General features: G+C 33.0%; 1 protein-coding gene across 3 annotated transcripts in view; it reads left to right on the forward strand.

The window, feature by feature from the left end:
• Nucleotides 1-1,592: 1,592 nt before the first annotated feature.
• The window catches only part of LOC126744181 (arf-GAP domain and FG repeat-containing protein 1), a 144,390-nt gene continuing 124,146 nt past the window's right edge, over nucleotides 1,593-21,836 (forward strand). The window contains exon 1 of one of the 3 annotated variants that reach the window (XM_050451539.1): nucleotides 1,593-1,897. In XM_050451539.1, coding sequence (XP_050307496.1) covers nucleotides 1,734-1,897 — 164 coding nt within the window. In that variant the 5' untranslated portion in view covers nucleotides 1,593-1,733. Of the gene's footprint in view, nucleotides 1,898-15,345; nucleotides 15,495-21,836 lie in introns of those variants that run through there. The other 2 variants (XM_050451540.1, XM_050451541.1) reach the window with 2 other exon arrangements.

A 21,836-nucleotide genomic window follows, 5' to 3' on the forward strand; every position in this document is an offset into this window, starting at 1 on the left:
ATTTAATATTTTGTTGGGTATCCTTTATTTTTTATAACTTCACTTAATCGCTTGGGTATTGACTCCACCAATTTTGCACACACGCTTGCCGGAATACTGTTCCAAGCCTCTTGGAAGTTTTGCCATAGTTCATCCAGATTTGAGGGATTTAATACCTTAATTTTGGTTTTAACGTGATCCCACAAATTTTCCAGAGGGTTCAGGTCTGGGCTTTGTGGCGGCCATTCCAAAACATCTACCACATTTTTAGTAAACCATCGTTTTATTGATTTTGCAGAATGTTTTGGATCATTATCGTGCATGAACTTACATGTAATTGGCATAAAATGCTCCATGTATGGTTCAATAACATTCTGCAAAATCTCCCTATACTTGTATTGGTCCATTATTCCCTCTATACGATGAATAGGTCCAACACCATGCCATGACATTGCTCCCCATATCATAATTGATCCTCCTCCATGCTTAACAGTTTTAATTGTGTACCTAGGGTTTAAGGCACGATTGGGAGGACGTCTAACATAGCATTTTCCATCATTTCCAAATTTATTAATCTTGGTTTCATCGCTCCATAATATGGTTTTCCAAAAATTAATGTCCTTATTTATATGTTGTTTAGCAAATGCCAATCTTTTTTTAATATTTCTTTTTGAAACAAGTGGTTTTTTCCTAGCTACACAACCTTTGAGATCTTTTTCACATAATCTTCTTCTTATTGTTCTTGCAGAAATATTGACGCCATATTGGTCTGCTATTTCACGTTTTATTTGGGCGGAACTTAAAAATGGATTACCCTTGCTTATTCTAATAATAATTTTATCCATGTTATACGTGGTTTTTCGAGGCCTTGTTAATCTTTTCTTGTTCATTGTGCTTTGAGTGGTCTCATAGAGAGCCAGAGCATTATAAACCATTTTCCTAGAGCAATTTAAATCTTTTGCTATAGCAGAAATAGAAAAGCCTCGATTTTTCTTTTCTATAATAAGAGCTCTCCTCTCTGGTCCACAATGTTTCTTTCTACCCACTAAAAACAAAACTACTCTTGACAATATTCAAAAATTTAAAAGTTAAAATAATACTTACTAATTAACACTCGATATATTTAATAAGAATGAAAGGTGTGCTATTTATGTGTCCAGCCTTAAAACGTTAATATTGGAATGAAATTCTGTATGTGCATATATTTTTAAAATAAACATAAAGTCTTGCATATTAGGAGGAGATTAACTGCTTAAATATTTTCTTATCAGTCAGGAATTTGTTTTTTGTAAGTAATATATGAAAAGGCTAAGTGTGCTATTTATGTGACCACAACTGTATATGCACTGTTTAGAGTTGTTAAGTTTGTAAAATTGAATTGTAAACTTTATTTTCAGAAATATATGCTTGTTTTCAAAAAAAAATACCTAAAACAGATAGGAGATGTAGATATCACCTCAGCATTTATCAATATTAAATAAATAAATAAACGATTATTTCAATTAAATATTATTTACCTACTACAAGAAAATGTCGAAGACGTGGCAACATCGTACGAACCAGGATCACTTGTCCCCTTCATTCATACGAAAGGTAATCTGACAACTTCGCAGAAGTCAGCTTAGTCAGTGTGCTTTCGGTCGTTCGAGCGTTAATTGTGCGTTCGCTTTGTTCGAAAAGTTTCCTCAATTTTTACGTTACAAACGCAAACAAAAACCGAGACTTTCACATCCTTGAGGGTGTCCGTGTTCGCGATGGCTTCGTCACGGAAAAAACAGGACGAGAGCAACCTGAAAACGCTAAGGGAATTGGCCAGTTTGGCCCAAAATAAATTTTGTTTCGATTGCGGCCAGAGGGGGCCCACGTACGTGAACGTTACCGTAGGGTCGTTTGTCTGCACGAAGTGTTCTGGAATTCTGTAAGTACCGTTTGAAATGAGAGTGGAAAACACCTGCCTACTGCCTTCGGGCATGTTTCAAGTCAGTTTAACCAGGTTTGTTTCTACCTGTAGGTCATTTTTCATTTAAGTATTGGGCTTTTGCCTGGTTGTATTAAATTCTGGGTTTAATTGAATTTGTATGGACTATGGGTTTAAAGTAATTTATGAGCCCTATGGGTCTTTGCTCAAAACAATGCAAGACTTACCGTAACTATGGCAACAAACTTTAGAGCCAATTGAATGTACTCTCCCTATTGTCAAAAATGGATAGTTTTACCAGGGCTAGTCAAAAACATTAAATATTTATATTTGGGTAAACTTAACATTTATATAGGTTCTACTCTTACATATATTTTTTTTTATTCTTCTGACTGAATTTTGGAGGATTTTGGTGTAGTGTATTTATAGTAATATGGGCTTATTGTTTCTTGTTTATTATAAATTTTGCTTGTTCTAAACTATTTTATCAATCATCACACTTACCATCCTCACAAAGAAAAAAAAAGAATCATAATTGAATAGGCCAAAACATTGAAGTTTTTATCTTAAAAACATAAGCTACGTTTACAACGCCTGTGCCAAATATTTAATACTTGGATTAAATGACGTCACAAGGACTATTTTTTTGGTGTAAATACTAAATAGCTACGTTTACAACGCGCGGATCCCTTAGTCCATGTATCAAATGATAGACTATTTTTATTTAGTACAGCCCTGTTTACAAGTGATTAGCTACGTTTACAACGCCTGTACAAAATATTTAATACTTGGACCAAATGACGTCACGAGGACTATTTTTTCGGTGTAAATGGCAGCGCACTAAAATTTGATACCCGAATCAAAGTATATAGACTGTGCCCGAATTTGATGCATCCCAAACAGGGTAGATTATTTTTTTTTTTTTTGGTGTAAACACCTAGGACCTATTTTGAAGCACCAAAATGACAAGTTTGACATTTTATTGGATGTTAGGTTAGGAGGTTTGTTACAGGTTTAATCTCCAACAGATATATTAACTGATTTTTGCCAGGATAAAGTACACTTCAACCATAGTTTCAGTAAATAATTTATTTAAAAATCATATATCAATATATATACTACACAGATATGATACACCGTTAAGATGGTCCCTCCTAACATACCCGATCTGACACGGGAGGAACACCATTATTGGATGAGGAAAGTGAATAATAATATGGGATAGTGTTTCATAGTTTTGTTGCTTGAATAGCATTAAGAACTGCCATTGATTTTACTTTGATTTTACCTTGCAGGTCAATTTGGCCTATTTTAGATTTTAATGAATACTGAGCACATGTTAATTATTTATTTATTTTGTTCAAGTCATAAGGATCAATAGTGATATACAGGGTGTCTCACGACGAATAGACGCGATTGATATCTCGGAAACTAATTTTTCCAAAAATTTTGAAAATTTGGCAACATGGCACAGTCGATGGGGGCTACACAACTAAAATATTTTGACAGTTGTGACATTTCCGGTTATACCGGAAGTAGGTGTCAACTTGGTTATTTTAAATGGAACACCCTGTATATTTTTACATTTTTGGCTTTTACGTGAAATTCTAAGTATATTTTGTGTATAATGTCCTATACCTAAGTGTAACCGTTTTTGACATATTTTTAATTTCATGTGAAAAACTATGTTTATAAGCCCTAACATAATTACTGATTACTCCCTTTTAGTAGCCTTTATTTATTGGTTAGTTTTGGTTTTATTTTAAAGGAAGGACCACTTTAAAAGACTATTTTAATATTTGGCTAAAAAAAAGATACAGGGGGGTCAAAAACTAGCATTAAAAATTAAAATGAAAAAATCATTAAAAGTCAATTTTTTTAAATGGAAACCCCCTATTTTTATAATTTTTTCATAAAGATAATTAAAAATAAGGTTAACTTTGTATAAGGTTATCTAGTCCAAAAATTGATAGTTTCCGAAATATTAGCAGTTTAAATTTGGCCTAATATTAAAAGCCGTATAGTAACACGGCTCAAGGATTGTTGATTAGTTGGGCATGACGGTTGTCATAGTAACCGCTAGAAGCGGCAGTAAGACAATGGATTATAATATGCATTAAATTTATAAGTTACTTGCTATTTAAGTTTTCTTCGTAAAAGTGTAATTTAATTAAAAAGTGTACATTTCTGTTATAAGCCAAATTTTCAAAAATTTTGAAAAATTAGTTTCCGAGATATCGATCGCGTCTATTCGTCGTGAGACACCCTGTATAAGAATATAGATCAATATAAGAATGTTAATGTCAATCTGGTCTGTCAGTTTTTTTTTTGTAAATCATTGTTGCTAAACCATGGCCTCAAGTTATAAGTTGCTCCATCTGCAAATTATTTAACCCAATGTTGGTACCAGATAGTACCCAGTAGTTAAACCCAGCATGTCAACACCTGGGTACTTGACAGATAAGTGCATTCCTTAAAATCTGGGGGAAACTGACAATCCTATTTTTAATAGATGCATTCTTTATCTGGTTCTAGAGTATGACAGATAGTTTCGCTTTATGCAGATGTGAAAAGGTAGACCCTATTTTAGCCTAATTTTTTTTAGTATTTACTAGTATGTGCTAGAATGGCTTAATTGCTGATTTACTAAGTAGGCCTAAGAGTTTATAGGGCTCCTTGTTTTGTGTTAAATAAATCCCAGAAAAGGCCACATTCCATCTTCAGCCTTCCTGTACCTTCTGCTTTTGCTTCACTTTTTATTGTTATTGCTTCCACCCCACTTGCTATTCCATGTGTTACCACATCAAGTTGCTTGGATCATCACCTCTGGAACCTGCATTCCTTCCAATCAGCTACACCTAATACCGATTGCCTTTCACTACCTGCTAGACATTCTGGAGGCCTCCTAACTGGTTGATCTGCTGCTGCCCTTTTGGCCCAAACGTATAGCTGCCAACAACAGAGCCCCATTCAGACCAGGTGGGCCCTGCTGCCAGTCGGAGAGACTCAGAATTTCAGGTACCCTCTTTTTGGCTTCTTCAGGTACTGATTTATCTGCTCGCCGTAATTTATAGATTATTTTTTTTTGGAATTAATATGTAGAAATGGTCACAGATTTTAAATTCAATTTAGCAAAATTGTTTCTATAGTCACCATCATTGATTTGATTTGAAATTGGGAACTGAGTATATATGTATATGCGAGGTATTATCAGATGTACAATTCAATAAGTATTAAGTGCTAAATTTTACTTTATTTTCTTTCATAATCTTAAATTTCATAATTATAAATTAAGTATTAAAGTATTACTGTATTTTTTTAAAATTGAGGTTATAGATTAAATTAGTTGTTAATTATGACATTGATTTATCTGGGGCTACCAATAAAAAGCTGTGTTTTCTTTGCGTGCCCTAATAAAGGCTAATAATAAATAATAATCCTGGAACCCACATTTAGGCATTGTGCGAGAAACAGTGCAATAGGTTTTTATTTTTGTACACAAAAGTAAAGAAGAAGAGGCAGAGAAGGACATGGGGAAGCCTTTAAAAAAATGTAATAGTTTATTTTTATTAGTTTTAAACAACAATAACACTTTCCAAGACTTAGAGGTTATGTCCTATAATTCTTCCTCTAAACTGATAAACTCCCTTCAACTGGCATTTTGATCCTAGAGATAATCCTGCACTAATTTAACCCTCAAAATCAATCCTCGTAAACAGGGCTGTACTAAATAAAAATAGTCTATTATTTGATCCAGGGACCTAATAGATCCGCGCGTTGTAAACGTAGCTAATGACAGTGCAAATTTGATAAGCAAATTTGACGCTTCCCAAACAGGATAGATTAAATTTATTTTTTTTCAGTGTAAACACTAGGACCTATTTTGAAGTACCAAAATGACAAATTTGACATTTGATTGGATGTTAGCTGATGAGATTTTTATTTTTGTACACAAAAATAAAGAAGAAGATAAAGAGGACAAACTTGAGCCTTGAAAAAAAATTATTAGTTTATTTTTATTATTTTTAAACAATAACACTTAAAGATTTAGATGTTATGTCCTATATTTCTTCGTCTAAACTGACATTTTGATCCTAGAGATAATCCTGCACTAATTTAACCCTCAAAATCAATCCTTGGAAACAGGGCTGTACTAAATAAAAGTTGTCTATCATTTGGTCCATGGACCTAATAGATCCGCGCGTTGTAAACATAATATATAGCTACTGTCTAAGAATTAAGGTGTATCATAAGAAGAGGTGCTTGAGCAATTTAAATTGAGACCCAACGATTTTGCAAAAAAATTTTTGCTTAGAAAGGGTACGGCCTATTTAAGAACTATTTAAAATAAAAAAAATTTTGGTTTGGTTTAACAGTTTACAAAGCGGTTTTCTGCTATTTTACTACTATAAGAAAAATTTTCTATATAGACCTTTTCTAGTGTCTTTATAGAACACAAAACTGTGGCTCTGCTTTAAAAAAAGTGTTTTTTTTTTAACCCTAGAAGCTTCCGGGACCCGAGAGTGAATAGGGGTGCTGGTTGGATAAATTAACTATAAAATAGAATGAAACAGCATCTCTACTACATACCTAAATAGTTAAATACAAAAAACTACTACAGGGTGTTTTTGAACCAAATAAAGCTCAAAAAACCAAAAAAAATCTTCTGCAGATTTTCAAAAAATACAATGCAAAAAATTCACAACAAATGAAACTTGTTTTCTGCTTATTCACTGATCTAGGGCGATGTTGCTATATTGACATTCAAATAAGCAAAATAGTAAAAGTTATTTCTATATGGGAAAAAATGTTGAGCGTGTCCAGGTTATATTTGTTTAAATTTTGTAGAGTTATTTTATTGAAATATACAATATAAATCACAACGGAGTTTTGCCACAATCGGATTATTGGACGCATTGAGCAATATCATATAAAATTTTAGAAATTTTCCTCCAATTTATTCCTTTAAAATATGCTAAAATAAGGGTCTAATCTAGACTAATTGATGTTGCCATTGATAATTCCATTGTCCAACTTGGAAGGCTTAAGCCCCCCATTTGCTCGACGTTCCAACCCAACCCAACCCGTTAAGCACATAAGGGGCTTAAGATAGTTTTTTACTATCTTGAGTTTTTTTTTTATTGCCTTTTTTTCTAATGTGATCACAGTCAGCTCCACTCTATATACCCAGAGAAAATATTCTTAAAAGTTCCAAAAGAGACGCGGCAACCCAAGTATTTCGAATCATTTTGCTATGTAATCTAAGACATACGTAATTACACCTTCATAATAAAAAGAAAAGGCATAGATAGAAATTGAACGAACGTCTTACAAAATTTTGCCGATTTTATTGGAACTTTTTGTTTTTCTACATTTTTCTAGAGTATTTGTGAAAGTAGTACCTAACATTTTAGGAAAAGCGGAAAAATATGTCGTCATTTAGTGGATTAGTGCCCAAAAATTTGATTTTAAGCCACCCAACAGTGCCATTTGCTTAAAATGCCGTAAATTTCGGTTGTTTTTTCCATTAAAAAAAAATACAGACTTTCATTTACAAAAAAAGGGCAAATTCGTGTTTCCGCCAGCACATCTATAAATTTTATACTCAACACAAAGTCAAGCAGAAATATCCCGCAAGTAAGCAGAAATATCCCGTTTATTCGTAAAAAAGCTCAAAATCATTTTGTAAATAATTACCAATCAATCAATCACCACATTTACCATCCTCACAATCTATTAGACATTTTATTAGATGTTAGCTTTACACCTAGCACCTAAACCTCTTAACACCTAGAACCTATTTTGAAGTACTTAGTTAATTTTTATTATTTTTAAACAACAATAACACTTAAAGATTTAGAGCTTATGTCCTACATTTCTTCATCTAAACTGACATTTTGATCCTAGAGATAATCCTGCACTAATTTAATCCTCAAAATCAATCCTTGGAAACAGGGCTGTACTAAATAAAATAGTCTTATCATTTGATCCATGGACCTAATAGATCCGCACGTTGTAAATGTAGCTACTATATAAGAATTAAGGTGTAACATAAGAAAAGGTGCTTGAGCAATTTAAGACCCAACGATTTTGCAAAAAAATTTATTTTTGCTTAGTAGAAAGGGTACGGTCTATAGAACATTTTAAAACAAAAAAAATTTTTGGGATGAACCATATTTGGGACCAAAAAAATCAAAAAGACTTCTTACTAAATGACATTATTTTTAAAACATTACTATGTGAAAAGTATCATATAAGAAATAAGCATTTAAAATAAGTAACTCAAAATTCTCTTTTTAAACTGACACTTTTTAAACTGGTTATACCTGGATCAAAGAAGAATACACTTTGGTGATATTCAATTAATCTATAATAATGGTAAACATAATGCGCCTAATAATTGGTAGTTAATAAAACTCATTAATGCCAGAGTCCCTCTGAGATTAAAATTATGGTGTAATTTTTTCATTAACCCTTATAGTTCCTCTCCATGTTATTTTATATTAAAAACATGCAATACTTTAATGGTGTAATTTTATGATCTGACATTGACAACATTAAGTACATGTGGCATATCTCTCTTTTAGTTTTGGTTCTAGGTAGGTTATGTAATTACATTGTGGTGTTTGTAAGATTTATGCATAAATAAATATATAGCCATGAAAAATTTTAGACTGCTTTGTGCAGCCAATGTCTTGTGATGACTGATTTAGTTGAAAACCTTATACATATATACTTAGGTACAAGGAAACAAAATATAACCTGAAATGAATGGCATTAAGAGTGACCTCTTTATCTCTTGGAGATCTCCTATTTTTCACTATCATATGAAAAAAATTTAATTAAAAAGATGGCAATATTATCATTTATTACTATTGCTTTTGCGAATTATTATTCTGTATCAAATATCTGAATAAACAACATTAAGGTATGCATTATTTAAATATATTTCATTATTCTAAAAAGCTAGAGGAAACAGTAAGGACTTCTATTATATTTTATATCAGAGCATATCTCAGCTCTTGTTTGAGCCTATGTGATGTACGGCATGTTTATCTAAAAAGACATAAAGGTAATACTACCAATGATTTTTATGGGTGATCAAAAACCATTGATAAGAGTTACTTGCTTCTTTCAAGACCAATACAGATTTTAAAAAACATATTCTTCTTTTTTTCTTAAGTAATGTTTTTCTTTACACTTTCTGGTTTGATTTATTATAACTGAAAAATATTTTTATTGTAAACTAAGTACCTTTTACTATTAAGTCCTGATTTGACGTTTTAATTAATTGGTCTAAAATAAATTTTTTATTGTATTATATTATTAGGTTTTTTTTTGCATTTAGGGTCTGTAATCAAAATAATTTGTCAAGAGGCCTCATATGTCCAATATGCTAGCCCAACTTTCAAAAATATTTTGTTGTGCTTGCTTACCAGACCTAGACAAAAAGATTATAGATTTGTATGTTAGGGCCAACCTTAGAATGTGTTGTTCTCCCAGGTACCTAAATCTTTATTTTTACAATTTTTGCCTGTCTTTTCTTGGAAGGGCTTTAATATCATGAGTTTAGGGATTTTACCTCCAGTGGTAAAATTTTGTTAAATTGTTGGCTGTTTGCTTTGGAGTCTTTTACATGCCCATGTTTCTCTAGTGACTTGGGTATTTTTTTTTTTTTTTTGAAGAATTTAAAACTTAATTCCTTGTTAAAACATTTCCTATTTAGTATTATTAAGCTGAAAGGCACCAATTTAGCAAACAATATTGTACGCCTTCAATTTCTTGAATTTAGTTTACTTTCTTAGGTGGAAATTTTTTCATAGGTGTTTATGAGCATAACATGAAATTATTAACTTTGGACATTTCAGGATTTTTGAAATATATTTATTTCTATATCAAAATTGTGCCTTGTGAAGTATATACATGATCCTATACCTAGGATAACTGTTTTTGATATATTACAATTTGTATCTCAAAATCTCCCTAAGATCAATTAATATATTTCCAAGATTTTCACAGGTAACCACTATTTTCAGACACAAGACCCTCATATTTATTTATTTATTTATTTTTTTATTTATTAACGGTATCCACCAATTTTACAAAAATAAAATAATACAAAAGATACTAATATTAATACAACTTAAGCTAGAACATACTAATACATAATGAATTTGAGAGAACTCCTAAAACTGTTAAATGAAATGTGCGAGTCAAGACTATACCTCAAAAGAACGTTGCATTATAGTTATAGGATTGTGCTGTTTCTAAGAACTACTTTCTAAAATCATACATAGAAGAGTTTTTTAGGTCTAGTCAATTTTTGCGCCCGAAAATTCAGCCGATTTACCATTATAGATAATCACAATCAGTCATATTAATTTAAAAATAAGTCTTATTACGGCTTAACTCAAGTGGGTCCAAAGAGAGAACTGACATGACTGATTTGTAATCTTAGAACATTGAAAGGCCAGAATTAGCATTGATGTGGAACCACAGATCTGTGCGTTGAACTGAAGCTTATGTAGAAATGGCAAAAAAAAACTTTTTAATATTATAAAAATTCGTCACTTATTTTGACAGGCGCAAAACAATACTATTCCTCTTTAATAAAATATGAAGCAATAAAAAAGCTTCATCCATTTTCTCAAAGAGACCAGGTACAACATAAAAAACACGAAGAAAAACAACCAAGTCACGGTCTCGCAAACATTTATTATCGACCACATATCGATAATACTATCTTGTTTCGCTCTATTAGGTCTAAAACTATACAAAAACATGCCGTAAGCTTAAAGCTTTAAGCATAGATATAAATAGCTCTGCTCGTGCTCGTCGAGCTATTTACATCTGTGCTTTAAGCTTTTTTACCCTTATTTTCATTTTAACGGCATGTTTTTGTATAGTTTTAGACCTGGTGATGGCTCTAATAGAGCGAAACACGTGTCGTCGATAATAAATGTTTGTGAGATCGTGACTTGGTTGTTTTTCCTCGTTTGTTTAAAATATGAATCATTTTAATCTTTTCTTAAAATATGATAAGATATTCTATAAAGAAGTCGACATTCAAAGAAATGAATGTAGATAACGAATATTAGAGAAAAATGCAACAACATCGCAACGCCACTCGATCGCATTGGTGATTCCGCCCACACAAGTAATCTTTACCAGTGACGTCTTCAAAAAATATTTACATGATAAATATTTATTATTAATAGAATAATAGATTATGCTTTAAATTATAAACAATGTTACCGTTTATGAACTCTATGCGTTTTTTAAGGTACTTCATTAGAGTAATGGTACTTATCTAATAAAAATCATTTTTATGGAAATTAAATATTTTATAATTATTATAGATTTCTTAATAAGTTGTTATTATTCTACGTTTATGACGACGGTTGTACCTTGATATGATGTTATGACAATATCGGTATTTACTTCATTGTCATAAAAGATCGGCCTAAATCGCCTTTTTCCCATGGTGCGGCACAAGTGGCACAAGTTTTTACTATCGTAACACTTTACAAAAACATTGAAATTACTCAACATTTTTCCTTTTTCAATCAAATATTGAAGAAAAAACACAGAACTTCACAATAGCCGAATGTAAACACTAAGCCGTTTGTCAAGATGACTTGAGGTTTTCCCTGCGGTATTGCCATTTCAAATTTTTTAGAAGCGGTTTTAGGAATAAGAATGTTAATTTTTTTTTTTTTTTTGATTAGAAGATGGTATTTTTGCTCTTAGAATAACATATATATCTGGGGCTTGGTTCTAAAAGGGCCAAAGTCATAAATCGCAATTTTTGACAAATTGACTTTAAAGGTAATGAGGTCGCATTAGGTTTGGTTTTTACAACATAGATAGGTTTCTATATTTTTCTTAAGCTTGATTTGGGTATAGAGGATATTGGTTTAAAAAAAAATCTTAAAAATGTATAAAATAAATTTATTTTTCAAAAAAAATTGACATTGGCCTCTTTTTAATAAATAATAAATTAAACTAATAACACTTTGGTCCAACTTAAAAAAAATCAAAATGAAACTAAAAACACAAGAAAAAACTTCGTAAAAGTCGTTGCACATACATTTTGATAAAAATATAGGCACCTTAAGCGAATCTTCATCATCTTCACTTTCACCAAGATTATCAATTGCAGTCTCAGAAGAAGTTAGTCCATTAAGAAACTGTAGATAGTATGGCTGACTGTTTTTATCAATAAATGGTAATAAGTCCCGCAAATGTTGTACTTTATTTTTTGGAATGCCTAACGGTTTTTTATTAATAGGAAAAAGTTTTATTGCATTTTCGGAATTACGGGTTGATTTTCTTAATAAATTTAAAGTTTGATATGGCTCGTCTTCAACAAAAGTTGTTTTGTATTTCAGCAGACCAGGATTTTCGGTAGAATAGTGAATGACTCTTATTTTAGCCCAAACAACAGGGTTTCCCAAAGTATTAACTTTTTTGTGCTGAAACTTTCCCGAAAGGAGTGACTTAAAATTCAAGAATTCTTCCTGAGCCATCTCATGCATAAAAATTGGGGGTTTCCTAGGCACTAAACGAATTAAATTAGCCCAGTCTCTAGGAATTTCTATTTTTACTGTGGTATTTTTTCTAGCCTTTTCAATGGCTGCATGAATTTGGTCGGCTTCCATATGAGTATGTCCCGGAATAAGAAATTTGAGATATTTGCTGACATGCCTTCCTTCTCGTTTAAAATATTCTTCAATAACCGTTAGCAGCATAGCAGAAATTAAAATGTTTTTGTTTTGTCCAGGACAACAATCACTGTACATAATTATTTATATCATTATTGGCCTTATAAGAAGTTATAGTATAATATTGGATTCCTGGGGCCTATGTTCACATTGGCCCTTTTATTGAAAAAAAGAGTATAAAATTGAAATTTTGACATTGGCCTTTAGCGGATTTGTAATTTTTTTCCTGTGAAAGATAGACTTTGGTCCTTATTACACATAATAATCTGGTCTGTGCCGATTTGAAAAATGCACTTAAGCCCAAATCTAAAAAAAAATGACTTTGGCCTTTTTAGAACCAAGGCCCAGATATATATTTCTACTTTTTATTTTTTATTTAAAATCTAATCTAAACATCAATAAGTTACATTAACATTGTTATATGTGTTGATATACGGGATGTTTTGGGAGGAAAGGGAAATATTTGGGAACATACTCAGAAGGTCAACATAAGATAAATTAACCCATATGTTTTAATACGATTCTTAACCGTTTCTGAAATAATCGGCTCTAAAGTTTTTTTTGTAAATTTTTGGAATAATTACGTTCTCTGTATTTCTAACTCACGTTGCAGGTATTTCATCATTGTTTGTTAATACCTATTTCTATTGACTGGTAGTTTTGACAAGCATGGTTGTCAGTTTGATTGATTCTGAGCGTTTCAATTTGAAAAGAGCAAAGTTTCCATTACGTAATGCCTCACACATTGACCCATAGGGAGTATGCTGACATGATATTCGTGTATGGTTTCTGTAATGGTAGCGCATTACGTGCTGTTGATGAATACCGACATCGTTTTCCAAATCGAAGAATTCTTAATCGAAGTTTTTCAGGCAGTTTTTGTAAATGCTCAGGAAACAGGAATGTTTCCAAGCGTAGAAATTAATTCTGAACGAGAGGCAGGACTAAATGTGGAAAATAAAGAAAATGTTCTGAATATGGCTGAATGGATCCAACAAAACCGAGGCCTACATATATACATTTTATTTAGCGATGAAGCTCATTTTACCCGCAATGGAATTAATAACCGACACAATGAACATCGGTGGTCAGATGAAAGTCCTGATGCCATGTTGGAACGAAACTTTTAACATCGATTCAGTGTTAACGTGTGGTGTGGAATGCTGAACGACCAGTTATTTGGTCCTTTTGTATTAGATGAGTGTCTTACTGGAGAAGGATATTTACGCTTTTCGGAAGACCATTTAATACACATTGGTTGGATGATGTTCTGCTAATTGTTCGACACCGAATGTATTTTCAACACGATGCAACCCGGCCTCATTTTAGTCGCCGAGTGCGTAATTTCTTAGACAATCGTCTTCCTGATCGTTGGATTGGCATAGGAGGACCTCAAGTTTGGCCACCGAGGTCACCAGACTTAAATCCACTGGATTATTGCCTCTGGGGGTGGATGAAAGCTCTAGTGTACGAAACACTAGTAGAAACCGTAGAAGGACTCCACAATCAAATTTTGAATGCTTCAAATAATATTAAAAATACATATACCTAAGCAATTAAACGGGCAACACGAGCGCTCAACAAACGTGCTGCAGCTTGCCTTGAAGTTGGTGAAGGTATTTTAGAAAACATTTTAAATTAGTGAAATTTTGTTTTTTACTAGTATATTTGTTTGTGTTGCTTTTAAAATAAAATAGTTACAAAAAAACTTCAGAACCGATTATTTCAGAAACGGTTGAGAATCGGATTAAAACATATGGGTTAAATTATTTTATTTTGACCTTCTGAACATGTTCCCAAAATATTTCCCTTTCCTGCCGAAACACCCTGTATAGCTGAAAATTTTCTATTTTGAGAATGCGTGTAAACTTGACAACAGGGAATCGATGAATATGTTTGTAAACAAAACACCCACCTTCCCCCTGTGCACATGTTGAACTCAAACAAAGTGGTTGTTTACTAATTCTATAGCCTTTCAATGTTTTAAGTTCGTAATCAGTGTGACCATTAGCTGTGACCAATGAAACCTTAAGTTGGAAAGAACAATTTCTTAAGAATTTATTTTGGACTTTCTCAATATTTTCAATATGCTATTTATACAGTGGAGACCGTACAAAACTAGCATACTCCAAACTAGAACGGAGTAACGAACAGTAAAGAACCTTATAGACAGAGCATGAGAATCTTAGATTTCTATTTGCTTTCTGAACTAAATTTTCAATATGAGACACAAATGTCAACTTAGAATCAAAAACTACTCAGAGATATAAACTACAATGTAGATCGTAAAGAGTGAAATTAATTTGCCTATAGTTTTTAACATATTTTATTTCCTTTCAAGCTAGCCAAAAGCTTCCACCATGAAGAAGTTATGTTTGGTTAGTAATTTTTCGGCGTTCATTCTGGTGTTCATTGCCAATGTCAGAAAGTCAATACTCGACTTTATTTTGTAAAAAAATCCTTGCTACAGTATTGGTACTGACCATATTCAAACGATTTCAAATCGGGGTCTCGTTTTTCACTTTTAAATCGTTTTATTCGACCATAAACGACTTGAAAGCGACAGTGGGTGCCTAAAACCATCGGCAAAAGTGAAACTATCATTTGCCTTCTTAGATCGTTTGTTGGTCGTGATCCATCGCATATTAACATTGTAAAATTTCTATATACATTAGTTTATTTCGTGAGGCCGAATGATAGGGTTCAAGTTTATTCGAACTAGTTCATACAATATTTCTTGATACTTTTGCAGTGGTGACTAATCTGATAAAACCGTAATTAGCTTGAGTGACTCAACAGTATTTTATTGTTATTCATACCTGATTTACGCAAATTATAACCGTTTTTAAGGAAGTGTTTGAGAGTCTAAATCGGTAAGTATTTCTGTCAAAATTGTGCAATCGCAGTCAAGTAAAAAAAAACGAGGCAAACAATGGGCGTACAACAATAACGTTTTTTTTCTCAAGAATGTTCAATTACAAATTCGTTTGTTTCTCAAGACTAGCCGTCAAAACCGTTCGATATACCGGTGTGCGCTAAAAATGCAACCATAAATATGCAGTCATTGGCATTGTGGTGCAACGTCGTTTGAAGAATGTTACCAACCATTTTCTTCTCGTTCTTGGATTTTTATTGCGGCTCACTTATGAACTTCTATACCCAGCCCAGACGGTGACATTTTATTAAGGTTTCTTATTGTGCTTTGATGCCAGATTTTGTTACCTGCCTATTTTCTTGCGTTAATTTGTGTCTACTAACTGAATAAAATATTCTCTTGTCAAATTTAGCAAAAAAATATTGATCGAGGCTCACGTAAAAAGCATAAATTAAAAGAACTGCGGTAGCTACCTCATGATTTGTAAACCTCAAAACCGTAAGTCTTAGAGTAGAACTTCTTATACAAATATTGTAGAGTGCAAAATTGTCAAAAATAATCTCATTGGGCAATATCCCTATGACCAACAGGCAGAAAATAGAGGTCGTCGAAGGTACCAAAAATTAATTTTTCCTTTTATTATGTCGCAAGTTGTAGAGCATAAAACAACTCCAACTTGATACTAAGCACGAAGTATCAAAGGCGATATTTTCCGAAATTGACCTTTTTTGAGCTACTAAGATAAATATTCGCTCGCGAATCAAAACCGCACATTGGCACCTTGAATGTTTAATTAAAAAAAAATAATAATTTCAATAGCGCTTAGTCATACATTTTCGCTATTATTTTTACATGCTTTTATTTCCAATAAATTATATTTCGTTTGTGCTGAATTATTTTTTTATGACGTCAGTCGAATTATTTTCGTAAACACGGAAATTTGTATATTGAATACGCAATCAGACTTTTACTTGTATGCAATTCAACCCTCGTTAAGGCTCTTACTTAAAGGTTTTTACCCTTAAGTTTAATGAGGGATTGTTCACTTAATAAGACGTTTGGTGTAGACACAATAATAGAATCCGATAAAAAAACATTTGCATAAAATTGGAAAGCAGTACGTTTAACCATATAAAACTCAGTTCGAGAGTAGACGGCTGCAAAATGCGTAATTAGGTAAATTTTTATTCGCTGCCGGTTATTTTTGATCGTTTGTAGGTTGAACTAATTACATACAATTCGTGTGTGTGGAATTTCGATTAGGGTGTCCAAACACCTGCTTAATAGTATTTTAAAAATATACAGCTTGTCTGTTTTTTGAGCTTAATCATCTTGATTTAAATGTCAAATTCATTTAGTCAGGCAAGTTTATTTTGTTGAAATTTGAATACAAAGAAATACCTATCAATGATTTTTTATATAATGATAAAAGGATCTTAAAATTGCATTATTTATAATTTTAATTGCATTGCATTTTTTTTTCACCACCAATAAAGGGGGTAGGTTAAGGTTAATGAGTTTTGGTTTTAATAAGTGGTCAGGTAACAACCAGATGAAAGTTTAGCAGCGAGTCCCAAAACATGGTTGTCAAACATTAAACTCCGATTAATGAAGAGGCCCAGAAATCGACTATGTATAGGGAGGGCTCTGCTTATTAAACAAAAGACCTTCCATATCACACTTAAATTAAGACATTGAAGACAAGATGATTACATATGCACCACTCATTAATTTTGCGAAAGTCCTCTACTATGAGAGATCTAACTACTTTTTGATCCTTGTAATGCCATATAATTGTAGTATCATCGGCAAACTGAACCACTAGTCCATGCAGTGGTTGAAAGCTTAGATTCTTAACGTATAATAGAAATAAAATAGGATCTAATACTGACCCCACTTAAGCTGTGCAATCCCTGAAGAAAATCCAGACCTTCTGGGTGCGACCAGATAGGTATGATTCCAAAGCATTTCACAGCAACCCTCCTTAATCCATAAAAATCAAGCTTTGACCGAAGTCTTCCATGATCCACACAATCGAAAGTTTTGGACAGATCACAGAACACCGCTGCTGCAGCCTTTTAGTAAGGTACACCAAGAATCTGAAAATGGCATCCTGCGTACCCTTAGATGACTGAAATCCATACTGATTAAGATTGAAACTTGCCATCAATGATTGATTGCCCAAACCAAAGCATTCAAAACGCTCGCAGGCAGACATGAAAGCAGACGTGAAGAGATATTATTGGAACCCTTTATTTTATCACGCAATATATAATAAAAGGAAGAAAAGGGTTGTGGAACTGGACAGACGAAAAGGATTATAAACATAAATTAAAACTGTTTCTACTAAGTACTCTCCTAACGTGGCGGTGAGATAGGTTTTTAAAATCACGCGGGAATTGGACATACACACCCTCATGATCCAATATACCCACTGAGTGCCAGTAGCAAGTAGTCTAACTAAGAACTTGTCTTCTAGAAATGATCCTTTGTCTTATCTTCAGAATTTTAACTTTACTACCTTCAGGTAATATTTAAGGTAAAAATGGTAGTATTTAATAAGCTAAAAATACTACCTTTTTTGAAAATAACAGACTTGAAATTAGGGGAGTTATTTTGTACGTAAAGATTATAATACATCCAGTGCGGTAGATGAACATCTCTGCTAAAATGCTTTTACGATTGCTAGATACAGCTTTGGATAGTCTATCAGCTTGTGTCAAACAGTCTTGACTACAAAATATGCCAATACTGATTGACAACAACTACCAAATATGCCTTATTTCCCGCCGGTCTAAAATTTCCCTCGATAGGTCTGTTATTTAAGGGTAAAACTGTATTCTTGTCAACAGGAGGGTTTGGCGTTGAAGGGTACTTACGATGCTATGTACGACTTTTTGGAGAACATTTATTGTAATGTCAACAAAGGCTACATATCCGCAGCGGTTTTCTGTCATTTATCTAAAACTTTTGAGTGTGCGGATCGCGGATTACTGATAAAGCGTGATGTCTTTCGAGGAGTGGCTTATGCCTGGTTTAAGCGGTATCTTAGCACTGGGGGTCAGTCTGTTATGCATTTAAGGAAAAAATCATCTATCTGAAGAATTGCTTGAGTCTAAGAGGGATCGGTTTTGGGCCAATCTTGTTTTTGGTATATACAGGGTGTCCCAAAAGTAGACGTCCAAACGAGAGGAGGTGATAGAGGAGATCATTTGCAATCAAAAAAACCCTATATACTATTATCCGATTGTTGATGGTTTAAAAGTTATTTCCATTTTTCTCATATTTGTAAAACTCGCTTCATGCGTCATGCACAAAATTTATTACAAAAATATCATAATTTATTTACCTAGTATTTAGTGCGAGTGTGACCCTAAGGAGTGCACCCTTTCATAAATATGATTTGGATGCATAATTGTTTCTTTCACTAGTAAGAAAAAAATTATTTCTCAATATATTTAATTTTTATTTAAAAATTATTTGCCTTTTAAGTGAACCTGGCAGAAACAAATTTACTACAAAAAGTTAAAAATTATCAGGAAAAGTTACTTATTTAATGAAGATTCTCATATGGTGAAATACTTTCAGATAAGTGATACGAGTCTTTTTTTATTGACATTTTTATTAAACTAATCGTTTTTGGACAAAAATCAAAATATTGTAATACTAAATAATCTAATTCTAAATAATTAGAAGAAAAAAAAAGAATTTATTGCTATTAAACATCACAATAAATGTTCAAAATGCGAACCACCTGCCCTAATACACATTCGGCAACGGCGGATGAAATTACTTTTTATGCGCCGAAAGGCTCTGTCATTGTTGGTAATAACGTTGGCCGCTTGTCTTATTTTTCTTCGCAGTTCTACTTCAGTCTGGCTTTCATTGATAAAAACAAGTTCTTTGAAATATCCCCATAAAAAAAGTCTAAGGGGTTCAGGTCAGGCGAACGCGGCGGCCATTGGATGGTTCCTCCCCTTCCAATCCATCGATTATTAAAAGTAGTATCAAGATATTGCTTTACAATTCGGGCAGAGTGAGCAGGAGCTCCGTCGTGTTGCAGCCACCATGTCTCGCCGTGTTGCTACAGATACGTCTTCAAGTAAATCGTTCAAGTTATGTTGCAAGAAATGTAAATAATTTTCGCCGTTAAGTCTTCCTGGTAGCTCGAATGGTCCAATTAATTTGCCTTCAATGATCCCTGCCCATAGATTGACTAAAAACTGATGCTGAAAACGATCATTTCTCACTATATTAGGATTAACATAGTCCCAATAATGCAAATTGTGTATATTAAATATCCCTGTTCTTTTAAAACTGCTTTCGTCACTGCACAAAATGTTTAAAAAAAAATTAGAGTCTTCTCTATTACAATGCATTTCCCGACAAAACTGAATCCTTTTTTCATAATCAGTGGGCAGAAGTGCTTGAACACGTTGCACATGATAAAGATATAACAGATTTCTTTGTAAGACTCGATGAACTGTGGATTTGGGAAGTCCCGAACGTCTTGCTATGCAACGAACACTTGTTGTTGGATTCTCTGTTGCAAATTCCACAATATCATCTTCATCGTTATCATTTCTAGGTCTTCCTACTCTCCGTGGCTGACCAGGAATGTTGCCTTCCAAGTAACTCTCATGCACATTTATGAAAACTCTATAGTCAGGATAGCGATTTCGACCGGGAAAGCGTCTTTCATATTCTCGGGCAGCAGCTCGAGCATTTCCATCACAAAACCCATAAACATAGTGCATTTCTGCATATTCGTGGGAACTATAAGCCATTTGTGAAGGTTTACTTGTAATAGTAGCAAAGGAGTTAAAACACGAAAATCTCCGAAAATAGAAACAGCAAACAGTCTAAGTATAAGAAATAAAGCCTAATTTGTGGAAAAACCAGAAAGAAACTAACTACATTCGCGACAGGGAAACGGTATGTTGATCTTAAAAATTATTTGAAAAAGAATGTTTAGTTTTCTTATCATAAATATTTGACCGTAAAGAATCTGCATAAATAAAGCAACTTTTTCTGATAGCTGTTTATTTTTGGTCGAATACGTGCTTTGTAGCAGCATCAATTCAAACGCAAAAATGTGTATGTAAAACTTAAACACTTTGGGAAATTATCATTGTCTAAGTAGTGACAGAAGCAATTGTTTTGCATGCAATTATTACTTATGAAAAAGTACACTATTTAAGGCAACATTCATAACAAATACCACGCAAATACGTGAGGATATTCTTTCTATGAGTTCTTTACAGAATTCATGACACTATTTTTATAAAAAACAGAAAAACGGTAATAACTTTTAAACCATTAACAATCGAATAATAGTATATGGGGGTTTTTTTATTGCTACTGACCTCCTCTATCGCTTCCTTTCGTTTGGACGTCTACTTTTGGGACACCCTGTATAAATGACCTTGTTGTGCTAAATATCTCTGGAAAAATCAACCTGTTTATGGACTATACATCGATATTATTGTGAGATAAGGCGGTGGAGGGGTTGCAGCAAGCCATGGACAACGACATGAACATTTGGGGAATGGCGAATAAATGAATGGTTCGCATCCAATTGTCTTTGTTTACATGAAAGCAAAACACATATTGTTGGATTTGAGTGTGACGTAACAAGTTTGCTCTTAAATGGTAATTCTTTGCAAAAGCTTGAAGTAACTAAATTTCTGGACGTTCTGATTGTTCAAAAATTACACTTTAAAGACATTAGTTTAAAGTGTAATTTTTGTAAAAAAAGCTTATATACTAAGCCTTTGCTATAAGGATGTTAAGGGAGGAATTGGGATATCAGCTGGCATGGACAGTTTATTTCTCATTATTTGAGTCGCACCTCAGCTATGGGATACCATTCTGGTGTATTGCCAATAAGGGATTTTTGTATATGGTTTATTTGATCCAAAAGAATGCTGTTCGTTTTATTACTGGAATAAATCCTTAGAACATTGAAAGGCTAGTGCAAAATTAACAATTTCAAAGCAAAAAAAAATTATTAACATTATTATTCCTAAAACCGCTTCTAAAAAATTTGAAATGGTAACACTGCAGGCAAAAGCTGATGTCCTCTTGCGAAATGTCATATTGACAAACGGCTTTGTGTTTACATTCGGCATTTGCGAAGTTCTGTGTTTTTTCTTTAGTTTTTGGTTAAAAAAGGAAAAAGGTTGGGTCATTTTAGTGTTTTGTGAACTGTTGCGATAGTAAAAACTTGTGCCCTTTGTGCCGCAACAAAAGACAAAGGCGATTTAGGCCGATCTTTTCACCAGTAAATACCGATATTGTCATAACATCATATCAAGGGACAACCGTCGTCATAAACATC

This window comes from Anthonomus grandis, chromosome 13, assembly GCF_022605725.1.
Source record: "Anthonomus grandis grandis chromosome 13, icAntGran1.3, whole genome shotgun sequence".
NCBI classification, from domain to species: domain Eukaryota; kingdom Metazoa; phylum Arthropoda; class Insecta; order Coleoptera; family Curculionidae; genus Anthonomus; species Anthonomus grandis.